This window comes from Danio aesculapii, chromosome 2, assembly GCF_903798145.1.
Source record: "Danio aesculapii chromosome 2, fDanAes4.1, whole genome shotgun sequence".
NCBI classification, from domain to species: Eukaryota; Metazoa; Chordata; class Actinopteri; order Cypriniformes; family Danionidae; genus Danio; species Danio aesculapii.
Window position 1 is genome coordinate 50,381,658 of NC_079436.1, and position 15,873 is coordinate 50,397,530.

General features: G+C 32.8%; 1 protein-coding gene across 1 annotated transcript in view; it reads right to left on the reverse strand.

Annotated features, from left to right (window-relative positions):
• cntnap2b (contactin associated protein 2b) overlaps positions 1 to 15,873 on the reverse strand; it is a 110,849-nt gene that overhangs the window by 49,240 nt on the left and 45,736 nt on the right. Inside the window, exons 7-11 of the mRNA XM_056481763.1 lie at positions 12,845 to 12,988; positions 6,929 to 7,187; positions 4,315 to 4,464; positions 3,028 to 3,190; positions 630 to 736 (exon numbers count right to left, since the gene is read on the reverse strand). Coding sequence (XP_056337738.1) covers positions 630 to 736; positions 3,028 to 3,190; positions 4,315 to 4,464; positions 6,929 to 7,187; positions 12,845 to 12,988 — 823 coding nt within the window. The remainder of the gene's footprint in view (positions 1 to 629; positions 737 to 3,027; positions 3,191 to 4,314; positions 4,465 to 6,928; positions 7,188 to 12,844; positions 12,989 to 15,873) is intronic.

Consider the following 15,873-nt stretch of genomic DNA (forward strand, 5'->3'; position numbering starts at 1 on the left):
CATACATATCATAAATTGCCATCAATTTACATTTCACTTTTTTTAAGCTTGTGCTGTTGCACAAATAAAACCTTCTTTAGTTGAAATATTTAGTTAGAATGCAAAATATCAGAATAACAAAACATTACTAATTAAAATGACTCTGCTTTGCTGAATTAATTACATAAATGGTCATGCACTATGCACTAAACGCTCAAGGGATTTTTTTTCTTAAGCATATGCACTTGTCTTGATAAATGCTACGTTTTATTTTAAAAATAGAATTATTCTGCAAAACATCTATTACTTTGCTTCTTTGAATTGAATTATATAGAACTGCGGAATTTATGTACAGTAGTGAGTGGCACGGTGGCATCACAGCAAGAAGGTTGCTGGTTCGAGTTGGCATTTCCGTGTGGAGTTTGCATGTTCTCCCCATGTTTGCGTGGGTTTCCTCCGGGTGCTCCGGTTTCCCCCACAGTCAAAAGACATGCGCTATGGGTGAATTGGATGAAGTAAATTGGCCGTAGTGTATGAGTGTGTGTGTGAATGTGAGAGTGTATTGGTGTTTCCCAGTACTGGGTTGTAGCTAGAAGGCCATCATTGTCAAAATGAGCTCAGATGTGCGTGTTAAGATTCGAGATGCTTACAGTTGTGGCAGGTGGCGCCAGAGTATCCAGTGCCCTCACAGGCACACTTAAATGTGTCTTCAGTTTGAGAACACTTTCCTCCATGTTCACAGTGGTTTGGGACACACCTGGAGACACACAGAGTGAAGGATTACTTTTGCAATTAAGCAGAAGCTGTCATAATCTTTCTTCTCTTTTGTGGTGTGCTTCTTGAAAAATAAAAACATAGGACGGGGCTCAATTGTGTAAATCTAAAATGAACTGGATGGTTGTGGTTGTGGTCCTGAAATAAGAAAAGGAAGTTGATGAATTAATAATTTAGAAGATTTATTTTACAGCAATATTAGAATGTTTTACAGATGTGTTAAGACCACAGTTAAAATCAAATATTCCTGGCAATTATTAATATATGTGGTAAATAAATGAATCTATCATGAAAAAAACATTTTTTTATAGAACAGTGATCCAAATCTTTTTTGGAGTGATTTTTTTTAATATAAAAGTTGGAACTGAAAATTGCAAAATAAATGTTATTTTTTATATTTTTAATTATTATAAATTCACTTTATTATAATTACTAACATATCGATTGGGGTGTGCAAATTTTTGCACCGTGATTTTTGTAATTTTTATTTATCAAGACTTTTATTATGGATTTTTTTCCACTGTTTTTTTTCCACCATTTTTTTTTTTTTTTCTGGAAATCTTTTTCCCCTTACATCAAAGTATAATTTTAGTAAGGACCAACTTCAAAGAAAATTTACAATAATTTGTTACAGCTAAATTGATAAATTTCCCTGAATTTATAGTTTTAACCTATAGATGAAACTTCTAGTGTAAAGTAAAAATACTGCTTTGTGAAAACTAATGCTTTTCATTTTTTTTCCTAGGGGGTTAATTTTTTGCTTAAAGGCATAAGTTTCAAATTCGATTGACCCTAATCTCCAACCCTAATCAAACACAGCTGATGCAACTCATTACAGTGTTCAAGACTACTAGAGACTACTATGCAGGTGTGAGTTAAAGGTGGTTGGAGCTAAACTATGCAGAGCTGCGGCTCTCCAGGAATTGAGTTTGAAACCATTGCTTTAAGGCGAATTAAATAAACAGGTTAAAATCAGAAACCATACTTTTTCACTGAATCCAATATAAAAACTGACTTTGAATGAAAGACACCATACACTGCAAAAAATCATTGCCTTCTAATTATTTAATAAATTAACTATGCATAATTATAAAAATGAAGTTAAGTGAACTCAACAGTGCTAAGATACAAAATAAATACTTCCTTTAAGTAAAATCAACTTGTCATTATTATGGTAATGGGTTTACTCACTTTTTGAAGTAATTGCTTTTTACGGTGTAGCTTCACTTTTGTTAGGTGAATTATTTTATCCATATTATTTTAAACAGGGCTGCATGGTGGCATAGTGGGTAGCACGTTCACCTCACAGCAAGAAGGTTGCTGGTTCGAACCTCAGCTAGGTCAGTTGGCATGTTCTCCCCGTGTTTGCGTGGGTTTCCTCCAGGTGCTCCGGTTTCCCCCACAGTCCAAAGACATGTGGTATAGGTGGTGGTACAGCATGTCTTTGGACTGTGCGGGAAACCGGAGCACCCAGAGGAAACCCACGCCAACATGGGAAGAACATGCAAACTCCACGCAGAAATGCCAACTGACCCAGCCGAGGCTCAAACCAACGACCTTCTTGCTGTGTGGCGACTGTGCTACCCACTGCGCCACCAAGCTGCCCCTTTAAACAATATACTTTTTTGAATTATATAAACTAAATCATTGTAACTAATTTGAGCTGCTATTTTCTGACGCAATTCTAGTTGAGTAGAGCTACACTGACTCATTGCCCTGCTTGATAATCTGTTCTTTGTAAGTCTGTAAAGCTTCATTTTGGCAGTCTTTAAATCCTGTCTGCAGGAGTATCAGATCAGCGGAGAGGTTCCCCTGATCCTGCATGTTCCTGATCAAACGGGGGAGAACACGTGACAGAGATTTGAGGAACTCCTGCTGAAGTCAGTCAGATGTAGCTTACATAAGCCGCTTCACAGCTCTGAAACTTCCCTCTAATAAAGCAATCAAGGACCCCGACTCAAGCAACAGCGTTTTTTTTTTTACAGAGTCTAAGCAAAAATGACAATCAAAATACAGCGGCCGCTTTGATCAAAGGCAGGCATCTGTTCTGCATTAGTTTGCGCAGTCATTTGTTCATGCATGAATATGGATACGCACAGGGGCTTGACTTTATCGTGAAGGGACGTGACATTACCATATGAAAAGCAAAGCTGTGAGGAGAGCGCTTGTTGACTTTTGCAAAGCAGAATATGCATACATTTGTCGAATGTTTGGAGTAGTTGTATGCAAATTTACATCTGGCCTCTCTATCAGTCTATATTGAGAATGAATTACCTGTCTATGATGGCGCACATATCCAGGCTGACGTTCTCGAAGCTACCCAGAATGCCTTGCTCCACAGATTGCAGGTCCATAGACTGGTCGTCCACATGAATGAGCTGCATGCAGCCCTGAAATGAGCGCTGTGATGGAGAAAGATCGGTCCGCGGGAAGTATCCTGCACATGGACACAAGAAAAAACTGAAATATTGGAGCAGCTTCAGTTGTAGAATGTACAACCCCAAATCAGAACGGGACCATATGGAAAACGCAAATTAAAAGGGAAAGTAGTGATTTCCAAATTTACTTTGACTTGTATTTCATTGCAGACAATATGAACACAAAATATTTCCTGTTTTGTCTGGTCAACTTTATTTCATTTGTAAATATACATCCTTTCCTGTCATTCAGACCTGCAACACATTCCAAAAAAAGTTGGGACAGGAGCAGTTTAGGGCTAGTAATCAGGTAAATTGATTAAATGATGTGATTTGAAACAGGTGATGTCAACAGGTGACTGTTATTATGATTTGTTACAAAAGCAGCATCCATGAAAGGTCCTTTAGGAGCAAAAATGGGTCAAGAATTGCCAGTTTGGCAACAAATCCCTATTGGAAAAAACAGCTTAAACCAGCCTAGGCTGGTTGGCTGGTTTTAGCTGGTCAACCAGGTTGGTTTTAGAGGGGTTTTGGCCATTTCCAGGCTGATTTCCAGCCATTTCCAGCCTGGTCCTAGCTGGTAAGGCTGGGAGATGACCAGCTAAAACCAGCTTGACCAGCCTAGCCAGGCTGGGAGCCCAGCCAAAACCAGCAATGTCCAGCTAAAACCAGGCTGGTCAAGCTGGATTTAGATGGTTTTAGCTGGTCATTTTCCAGCCTGACCAACTAAGACCAGGCTGGAAACCAGCCTGGAAATGGCCAAAACCCCTCTAAAACCTGGCTGGTCAAGCCTTTTATTTGAACAAATTGGCATTTTTGGAGCTTTGGTGTTGCCGCCGCTTTGAATATATATTCTTGCACTTTTTGCTGTTTGGCTGAGCACCGATTTAAAGTGATGTCCGTACTTTTGTGCATTTTTTTATAGCTTTTTAATGTAAAAGTCTTCTTTAATGTTCCCAGAAATAAAATGGGTGAGTGAATTAACATGAAATCTTCATATTTTAAGTGAACTCTCCCTTAAATTACACTTGGGAATTATTCGGGAAGCAATACAAATTTCACAGGAGAGTTAATAATTTTGTCTTCAACTGTATTAAAATAATTACCATGCAAAAAAAAAAAAAAATGATGATGATTCACTTACCTCCGAAAAAATAATCTCCTCCAGTCCTGATCTGCATGGGCAGAGCAGCTCTCACGGTGGACATTTCGTCTCCATTAATGGTCAACATGGCAATGCTCTCCAGTGCCAGAAAATGAACGCTGTGCCACTGTCCATCATTAAGACCAGAACCTGCACAGACAAATGGTTAACCTGCAAACATTAGCTTATTCCTATGCAGTTTTGTGGGTGTTCCGAATGGTTTCTAGGGTGTTGCTACAGGGATGAAATGAGGTATAATTTTACAAAGGTTGTTGTATAAAAATGTTATGCAGTTGCTAATGTGTTCTGGGTCATTGCCAAGGTATTCCTATGTGGGTGCCATAGTGTTCTGAATAGTTGCTAGTAGAATGACAAGAAGTTTAAAATGTATGTGATGCTATAGCAATGCGAGAATACTCTTAGTGTTTAAAGAAGAACAAGCACTTTTGAGTAGGCATGCTATATGAATCATTGTTAGGGTGTTGCTACAGGTATGCTACAGTTTTCTGACTGTTTTAAATACATTGTGATTGCTAGAGCAATTATACATCTACAGTGTTAAATTTTTAATATGTTGCTAGGTGGTATGAAAATCTTTTTTATTATTATTATTATATGATTAGCTTTTTAGATTATTTTGACTAAAATTAGATACTATTTAGATCAATTAATTTGAATAAAAATCAGGAATAAAACAATAAAACACAATTAATGGAACAATTAATGAAATAATGGAACAATACTGTAAAAGTGGACTATATATATATTTATACAACAGTTCTGTCTGGTTCTGAAATCTGATTGGCTGATAGCCATGCGATATTCTGCCAGTAATAGCACTCATCCAGCCTCTTCACCCTTGTGTATTACTCTGCCCACATACAGCAACAGGCTGAGGACACTCTGCAAGTTGACAAATATTGCAGCTGTTGGACAACATAAAGTACTTTTGAGGCTTTTTTTAGTCATGAATGTAGTTGTTTAGATTGCAACTATGCAGTTTATTTATAAGGATAGTGCCTATTTTAAAATATTCATAATTTCTGAGAGACAGTGCGTCGGCGGCCATTAACCTATCTTTGAGCAAAGACGGTTGACGTCGTCTATCCACAAAATGGCGACAGGACCGCATAATAAGCCCTTAGAAGATTTAAACGGCATAATTTCAAACTAAAGCTGATCAAATCATTATTATACTGGTGATAATCTCGATCTCTCTCTCTTATATATTGTAGTGCTGTATTTATACCATATAATTGTAGTGAATTAAGTGTGAGATGGGACTCGCATATCAGGAATGTGTGTTGTGTTGGCAGAAAGAAATAAGAAACGTCCACATGTGTTTAGCGTAATTCCTTATCGGAAACACAACAGCAATCTGGTAGTGATTGCGCTGCTTTTTTCGGAGTTAATTATTGTGATATCCTGATTGCAACAGAAAAATCCTGTAGACTGTAATAGACTAATACTGTAAGGAGATATCTCTGTAGACGGAGGGCATTTCATGTCACGTTCAGCCTTAAAATCTTAAAATTTGAGCAAAATCAGCTGTTTTCTCATCACTTTAGACATTTAGAGAATCATTCAAATACTAGCTCTAATGTGACGTTGGTGAATCAGTAAAGGTTTCTGCTGTTCTGACATCAGCTGCAGATGTGAATGAATGGCGGAAGAAAGTAGTTCCTCTTACAAAAGGATTTTTGAGACTCTCAATGTTTGATTTTCTTTTTTATATACACGATTATGCTGTCGAACTGTTGTATAAACACAATATCTCACTCGTAGCATTGCAATGTGGCTGTATATCATCACTGGTGAGGGGCAATAAGGCACTCGGCCAGTGGCCTCAAGCCAATGCACGCCTCCCACCAGTACCGATATACAGCCATATAGCATTGCTACTCGTGTGATATTGCTCATATTGAAGTCAGAATTGTTCGTCCTCCTGAATAATTAGCCCCCCTGTATAGTTTTTTTTCCCAAATTCTGTTTAACGGAGATATTTTTTTCAACACAAATCGAAACATAATAGTTCTAATAACCGATTTCTTTTATCTTTGCCATGATGAAAGTACATAATATTTTACTAGATATTTTTTCAAGATAATAGTATTCAGCTTAAAGTGCAGTATAAAGGCTTAACTAGGTTAAATAGGGTAATTAGGCAAGTCATTGTATGACCGAAAACAAATAATGCTGAATAATATTGACCTTAAAATAGTTTTAAAATATTAATAACTGATTTTATTCTAGCCCAAATAAAACAAATAAGATTTTCTCCAGAAAAAAAAATATTATAGGAAATACTGTGAAAATTCCTTGCTCTCATTTGGCAAATATTTGAAAAAATAAAATAAAAATTGACAGGAGGGCTAATAAGTTTGACTTCATCTGTGTATATATATATATATATATATATATATATATATATATATATATATATATATATATATATACACATATACATATATATATACACACACATATATATATATACACACATACATATATACACACATACATATATACACACATACATATATATATAGTAAAAGTGCAAGCTGAAATCCAGAAAGAAAGTCCAGAAAGTGAGAGAGCTGGGGGTGTATGATACCTGAGGATATGTCCACACGGGTGTTCTTGCCCAGAGTGACGTAGATGTGGACTGTAACTTTACCCTCCACCAGACTGACCTCCACCCCTCCAGGCATGAGTGGAGTAAAGAATAGCAGGCCGCTGGGGTTCCACGTCCGAAATTGAAGCCTGACCGACACTGTGTCTGCATCAGTCCGACCCGGAAGCTGCAAGGAGCTGGTGGAGTTAAAGAAGGCAGGGAACGTTCGGGACTCCGTGCAGGAAAATGTCAGGTTATGCTGGAAGGAGGGGGGGAAAAGTGTATGGGAAAATTTATATATTAGGAATGATTATGACAATTAAAGGGAAAGTTCACCAAAAGTTATTGAATCTCATTTATAGGGTATTCAAAATAAAGGTGACTTTTTTTTTTTACTCCAGGAGAACATTTTTATTCAAGATTTTTTATATATAATGCAAGTCAATGGATATTGGCACTTAGAGCCCTGTATGTTTATGTTTACTCTCTATTTTAATGATCTAGGCGCAAAGTCTAAAGTGCATGGGTCAAAAGCATTAAGGGTGTGTCCGAATTCACTTTTGCTATTTTAAGGACGGAAAAATATGCTCTGCGCCGCGGTCCATGATCTAACAGGGTTATTTTTATTCGCATAATGTGCATTAAACTAATCAGAGTAGTCCGATCATCTCCGTATGCGGAAAATTTGGATACAATTTGAGCTGCAGATCCGTTGAAATATTTGAACTCCTGCGACAAGACAGCATGTGACCGGCCGACCGGATGTGATGTATTTCAGTGTTGTCCAAGCAGGTCCGTGAAAAAAGTCTATATTAAAAAACCATTTCTAATCATACATTAGTAATAAAAAAATTTTTTCATGCTGTCTCCATATTCCCTACAAAATTTTTAGCAGTCTATGAGTTTCTAGTATTCATTCATTCAACCACGGTGAACGCACGGAGAAGAAAGGCTCTTTTTGCACTTTACTTCGGACACCACGAGAATCAGCTTCTCTCTAATGGTGCACGACAACACTTAAAATTCTGTGTGACTGCCACAAAGGGGCATACTCTGACAGTCGTGTTTAAATATCGTGTGCAGTGAAAAGGCGGCTTAACAAAGATTTGTTTCAATACTATTTCTAAATGCAGTTCTAATTTCCATCAAACGAATAAATGAACAATGATAACGAAGTGTGGTCAAAAAACTGAGTTATATCCAAACACACGTCTTATTTTTATGCCCTATATAGTGACGTATGCGTCTTCAAAACTCAACAGGTGGACAAATCTGAACTTGTTTTTATTAAAACAAATATAAATATGCATATAATAAATAATACTGCTACTAATATAACATTATATTTCATATGTATTATATTAAGCGATGTCTAAGGTTTAGGACCCACATAGGGGCTCTGCGCTAGACTTTAGACCAGCTTTTAGTTGGTCAATGGCGCGGTCTATTTTAGTTCCTCAAAATATAAACGCGTCAACAATGCGCTTTAACACACCTCCTTTTCAGACCAGCACCCGTGAGTCCACAAAGTGGTGCAAATGGATTTGCTATTTAAACAACGTGGCGCAAAATGGGAAAATTACTGTTGCGCTGGTCTGAAACTAGCAACAAATCACGGCAAACACGTTTTGCGCCTCATATTATATATATTTTATATATTAGTGATCTAACAGTATCCTCAAAAAGATGATTTTGCTCCTTGTTCAAACTACTTATTGAAAATGAGTTGAAACTACACAATTTTTGAGATTTTTTTTGATACAACTTAACTGTTTTATGTTCAAACCACTTAAATTAGTTAAGTTAACTTAATCTGTTTAATCTTAATCTGAAGAAAAATCTTTTTATTTATTTGTTACACAAAATAGAATCATAAAAACAAAACAATTGAGCCACTCAGTAACAAAGGTCAAATACAGAAAGAAACATTTTACATTTTCAATATTTAAATGGAATAAACTGGTAAGAGATACCATCCAAGTAGAGAAACACAAAACTAAACAACAACAAAAAAAGATTTAAATAAATGATTAAAAATCTTACTCTAATATTATTTTACTGCTGTAGGTCTAGTTATGGTTATACACTAAAAATTATATTTTCTTATCCAGTTTTCTTTACCTGCACCTGGAAAATTACCTCAGAGGCATACGTTTACCTTGTTTTTCACAAAACTGTATAAAGCTCCTTTGTAAAAGCTAAAAAGGGTTGTTTGATTTTTCTGACTCATATTGCGATTTGATTTGTGATTTATTGTTGTGAATTAAGCTCAATAGTGCAGCACACACTTTAAATGAAAGGAATTCAGCATACTTTAACAGCTAAATCGCAATATTACAGTATTTACAGTGAGTTTTCAGAATTCTTAAAGAATTAAATGATTAAAACGGTGATACTAACTAGTGGTTTACTTGAAAGTGGTATTCATAACAACATAAATAATATAAAAAATATTACCTGCAGTATTTTATGAGGTTGTTAATTTTATAACGCTTATATATATATATATATATATATATATATATATATATATATATATATATATATATATATATATATATATATAATATATTATAATTTATAATAATATTATATTAATAATATATATATATATATATATATATATATATATATATATATATATATATATATATATATATATATATATATATATATATATATATATATATATAAATAATATAACTCTCAAAGTGCCAGTATAGCCATTGACTTGCATTTCTTGAGACTAAAATTTCAGAATATTCAAAATCGTATTTCATTTTCTAGTGAAAACTATGTCTTGTATAGTCTAAGTAAATAAACAAGTAAATTAATTTATAGTATAATAGTAAATAAACAAATTAACAGTGAATTTGTTTCAGTTTTGGGTGAACTGTCCCTTTAAATAATTGAACACAGCACTATAGGAAGGAATGATCACAAACAAATTTCAGAGGGCAGATTCATTTGGGAGGCTTTATTCAGGAAACCTGGAGAGTTTGTGTACTGGAAAATCCATCTAAAACCAGACTGGTCTGAATCTGCAGCAAATTCAGCAGGTGAATATAAAGTTATTTGTCAGCTGGTTGGCAGACAAAAACTACATTCAATCACTTTAAACTGACATGTCCTGGTTTTTCCAGCACAGAAATGGAGTTTGATAACAACCACAACTCATTAGTTATTGTGAATAATCACAGACCACAGACACACACAGATTGACAGTACTTCTCACTCCACATCTGTCCTCATCTCACACACACAGAGCGTTGTGGGAAAGGGAAGGAAACCTGTGCTTTTGATTGAGGCTGGAGAAGGGACAGGAATTTGTATCTACTGAATATTTAATGAGATATAAAGCAAACCTTCGGGAGCTGAGATTACTGTAAACAATACAAAGAATTCAATTAGAACAGTCACTGAAGCCACACAACGCATAAAATGTGCATTAAGAAAACCAGTGGGGTCGTTTTTGATTTCATGTTAATTTTAATTAAAAGAAAGTAAATCTTTAAGAGTGGTTCTCAATGGGGTTGAGTTTTAAAATGATTTTATAAAAGACAACATAAGATAAAACAGCTCAAAAATACTACATTTTATTTCTTAATTTGGACTCAGAAAATTGAATGCTATAATCTCAAGGACATATCTGGTGTGAACACACACTTTCCTAGCAATCATCTACAGTGATTAGCATAAAAAGTCTATATAACCCTCCTAAAATGCAAGGTTTCTGTGTTGTAAAAAACTTTAACTACAGTAAATTAAATGGTGCTTCAACAAAGTATTACTTTGAAGGTGCGCACACTTATGCAACCCCATTATTTTATTTTTATTTTTAGCTCCCCACACCTAAAAAAAAAAAGAGTTGAGTTTGTTTTTATGCAATTGTACATGTTATAGCTTACATTAAAAGTGGAAAAAGTGCAATTTTTTTTTATTTGGTCTATTTTTTTTTACAACAGAGAAACCTTGCATTTTAACAAAGGTGTGTAGACCTTTTATATCCACTGTAAATTTGAATATAATATAATTTAGTTGGTGGAACAATGGAAACATTGGTGTTTTTACTATTTTTTTAGGTCACTGGTTGAAGACAATTTATATGGGCTGAATTTAAATAAACAAATTTAATTTAGAAATGTTCAACTTAATTTGTTTGTTTAAATTCAGCCCATATAAATATAGTGTATGTATAAATTTTTTTTGTGTATATATATTTTACATTTAACATAACATTACAATATGTAAACACATTTTCATAATTATACAGTGCCTCCATAATTTTACAATGATATTTATTTTATTTTTGTGGCCTAAAGTGACTGCATTTCTCAAAATCAAGGCATTATTGCTTCAGTTTTTGAGATTTGCTGTTAAGAAAATATAAAATACAAGTACATTTGCTTCTCTTTTTAATCCCAAGAACCAATAGGCACACTAAATCCTGAAGGGATTGATTATATAAAGCTTCTATATATAATATTGAGTAAAACAATTCTGAAACAATACCATTTGTAGGTTTAAATAATAAAACAAACCTTAGAAAATTCAATAATATGTTTTATACATTCATTATTAAACCCAGAAGAGGAATTATTTAAACAAAAAACATTATCATCATAATCTGAAATAACTGAAAACATCATAACTGAAATATTATTATTATAAAGGTTTTATAATAATTAAAAAATATTTTCATTGATATTATTAATAATATAATATAATATAATATAATATAATATAATATAATATAATATAATATAATATAATATAATATAATATAATATAATATAATATAATATGTAATAATATAATATAATATAATATAATATAATATAATATAATATAATATAATATAATATAGAATAATATATAATATAATATGTAATAATATAATATAATATAGAATAATATAGAATAATATAGAATATAATATCATTAATATAATATAATATAATATAATATAATATAATATAATATAATATAATATAATATAATATAATATAATATAATTAATATAGAATAATATAGAATAATATAATATAATATAATATAATATAATATAATATAATATAATATAATATAATATAATATAATATAATATAATATAATATAATATAATATAATATAATACAATATAATATAATATAATAAATTATAATTAATATAGAATAATATAGAATAATATAATATAATATAATATAATATAATATAATATAATATAATATAATATAATATAATATAATATAATATAATACAATATAATATAATATAATAAATTATAATTAATATAGAATAATATAGAATAATATAATATAATATATAATATAATATAATTAATATAATATTATTAATATAATATAATATAATATAATATAATATAATATAATATAATATAATATAATATAATATAATATAATATAATATAATTAATATAGAATAATATAATATAATATAATATAATATAATATAATATAATATAATATAATATAATTAATATAATATAATATAATATAATATAATATAATATAATATAATATAATATAATATAATATAATATAATATAATATAATATAATATAATATAATATAATACTTTTATTGAAATGTTACATATAATAATACAATTACAGCTCACAGCAGTTTCTGTAAATAATAATAAAACATTTAAGAGTTCAAAATAAACCTATTTGCCAATTACAGTAGAAGTTCTAACATGTTTTAACCTGCATAATCATATCATGCTTATATATATTGTGTCAACATAATAATAGGTCTTGTAATTAAAAAGGTTGAGGATCACAATCACTTAATACCCAACCACAGCAGTCCTCAATACAGCGACTGAATAATCTCCACAAGGCACTGGAGAGCTCAGCAGTGATAAAAATAGACTTGTAAATTTGGCACGTACGAAGCTGGAGGTGTCTACTTTTCTCCTGCGTGCGAGGTTAGTGATGTTGTCCCCGTTGTAATGAATGGCCTCCATGCAGCCGATGTAGTTTTCTCGGCCTCCTGAGCTGGGCTTGGCCGACACTGGCATCCCTCCAAATGTAATCTGGGAATAGACGCCGAGATAAAGTGAAAGTGATGGAAACATTTACCATCCATAAATGCTGACAGGCAAACATTAATCTTATCCATGCCCTCTCTCTTTTTGAATAAATGCCACCCGGTGAACGAAATCATATACAGTTGAAGTCAAGATAATTCGCCCTCTTGTGCATTTTCTTTTTCAAATATTTCCCAAAGGATGTTTAACAGAGCAAGGATTTTTTTCACAGTATTTCCTATAATATTTTGTTTTCTGGAGAAAGTCTTCTGGAGAAAGTTTTATTTCAGCTAGAATAAAAGCTTTTTAAAAAAAAAAACAATTTTAAGGTCAATATTATTAGCCCCCTTAAGCTATATATTTTTAGATTGTCTACAGAACAAACCATCATTATACAATGACTTGCCTAATTGCCCTAACTTGCGTAATTAACCTAGTAAAACATTATGTACTGTCATAATTGAGTGGCAGAAATGAAAATTGAGAGAGAAACTGAGAGATTATTACTTAATATGCAAATACATAATGGTGCTGTTGTCTATTCTGTGATATTAGAGAAACAGTTTAAGCCAAAATCTTGACATTGCATCAATGATTCTTTTGAGTTTTAGCCATATTTTAGTTTTAGTCTGTAGTTTAAATTGGTTTGTACACTCAAGACATTATTAGGTTACTGTCGCTTTAAGATCTAACGCACAAAAACAATGTACTGACACAAATGCAATTTTCTCACATCCTTAAATCAAGATGCATTTACTTAAGAAGCTTAAAAGTAAATAATTAAAAACTAAATAAATAAATAATTAAAAACTTAAAAATATATGATAAAAATCAAGTAATATTCAACAATTAATCAAAGAAAAATCTGCTGATAACTTCATAAAAATAAACATATCTTATATAAATATTTTTTATAATACCCATTGCCAGATTTTTCTTGTTTTAAAGTGTAAAGCCTAAGCTTTAGTTTAAATGTGAAGATTAAATAAAATGTATGTCTGAAATAGTTGTATTTTGCTTCTACAGTGCTGCAAAATTTATCTTTAATATTTGTTTAAAATCTGTACTACATAGCAAGGCATAATTTCGCAACACTTTGTAGATTTGTTTCAAAAAGAAAAGCTTGCATCTCATTTCTTGTTGCCCAAGATTAAATAATACAGCACAAATATTTGTTTGAGAATATAAATCTAAAATATAAATCCCAAACCATTTCAATGATAAATAATCCTATCAATTGTTACTGGCAGATTTGTTTCTTGCTTTAAGCGTAAAATTAAATATGAGCTTTAGTTTAAATTTGAAGATTAAATAATATTTTTTGGACAATAAACAAGACTGAATATTATGTAATTTGCTTCTCCAGTGCTGCAAAATAAATCTTTAGTAATGTTTAAATATCTGTACAGGATAACAAGACACAAATCATGAAAAAGAGCAGCTTTCATCTCATTATGCACAATTTTATAAGAGGTCAAATAAGTCTCTTAATGTTCCTACAGTGTGTAAATTTCAGTTCAAAATAACCCACAGATAATTTTTCTGCCTATTAAAGGGCATCTATGATGAAAAATCTACTTTTCGAGCTGTTTATGATATAAACACACCCAGTCCCTTTTTCCAATTTAACAACATTAAAACGGTGGACCAACTAGAGCGGATTTGAAAGCGACCGCAACTTGACGTAGGAGTGCGGTCCCCCCGCCTACCAATATTGAATGACAGGCGTGCATTACTATATTCTCAGTTTGTTGTTTCACATCCGTTATTTTCAGCATGGGAGTGAAAGTGATGTCACCAAAGAAACACCCTTGCTCAATTTTTGGATGTAAGGCTCATTGGGCTCAACACAAGAGCCTTCATCGTCTTCCTGCGACTAAGCAACAGAGATTTCACACTTAGCAGCCATTTGCACTGAACGCAGTGAATGCAATGTATCGAGATTCAGGCCATTAAAAACAGCTGAGTCTTTCAGCACTGGCGGATCAACATTCACCACATGATCGCTCTCATGGGCGCTATTGTTTGTAACTTTAGGTGGGTTTGCAAACGTGTACTTTTAATTGCACCTTTCTTAAACTTCAGCCGTTTAAATTTCCGGCGGTCACAGAAGCTCCCTGTCATCTCAACTAGGTGTGGCTGAAAAGTGTGAGCGTGTTGCCTCGCGTGAAATAGTCCCTCCATTGGAAATTACGAACTTGCCTTAGTTACAGCCTCAGTCAAAGTTTTTGTAAGTAATTCAGTGTGCTCGGTGTACAAGCTCTGAAACTAGCGCACAGTTGGCATAACTTTGTTTAGTTGCCGCAGTTTTGTTCCATGCAGAAACACGGTGTTGAGAAGCATTTACACTTAATTAACCGTGACGAATTAAAGCACTGTTAGCAGTGAAACCGGTTAATCATTGCATTCCTATATGGATGACGCATACATCGTAACATAGCGGCTGTAAAACTAAACAAAGAACAAACAAAGGATTTTGTAACTGCCACTATGACATATTCTGGCACATTAGGAATATTGATTCCTCAACAGTAGTCTCTGCTTGGTCTGTGTCCGAGTCGTACATGTATGGCTGAATGCTGGTCCTCTCACTCATGTTGCTTCTCTCTGTCTGCCTGTTGCCATACACAAAGCGGGGGAGCTCTTGGCTCCGCCCCCTGGTTAAGTTGAGCAGGAAGTCAAAACTAATTTTTATATGAAGCAACACACTCCTAAAACAACGACCTGTGTACACGCCCTAAAATGACACTGTTTAACACATTATAATAAAAAAATCTGAATTATGTATTGAACTGAATCTAAACTGGCACACTCAGAAGAATCATAATATTAAATCTTAAAAAAGGGGTAAAATAGGTGCCCTTTAAAGGCTTTGATCCAAATTGTGCCAT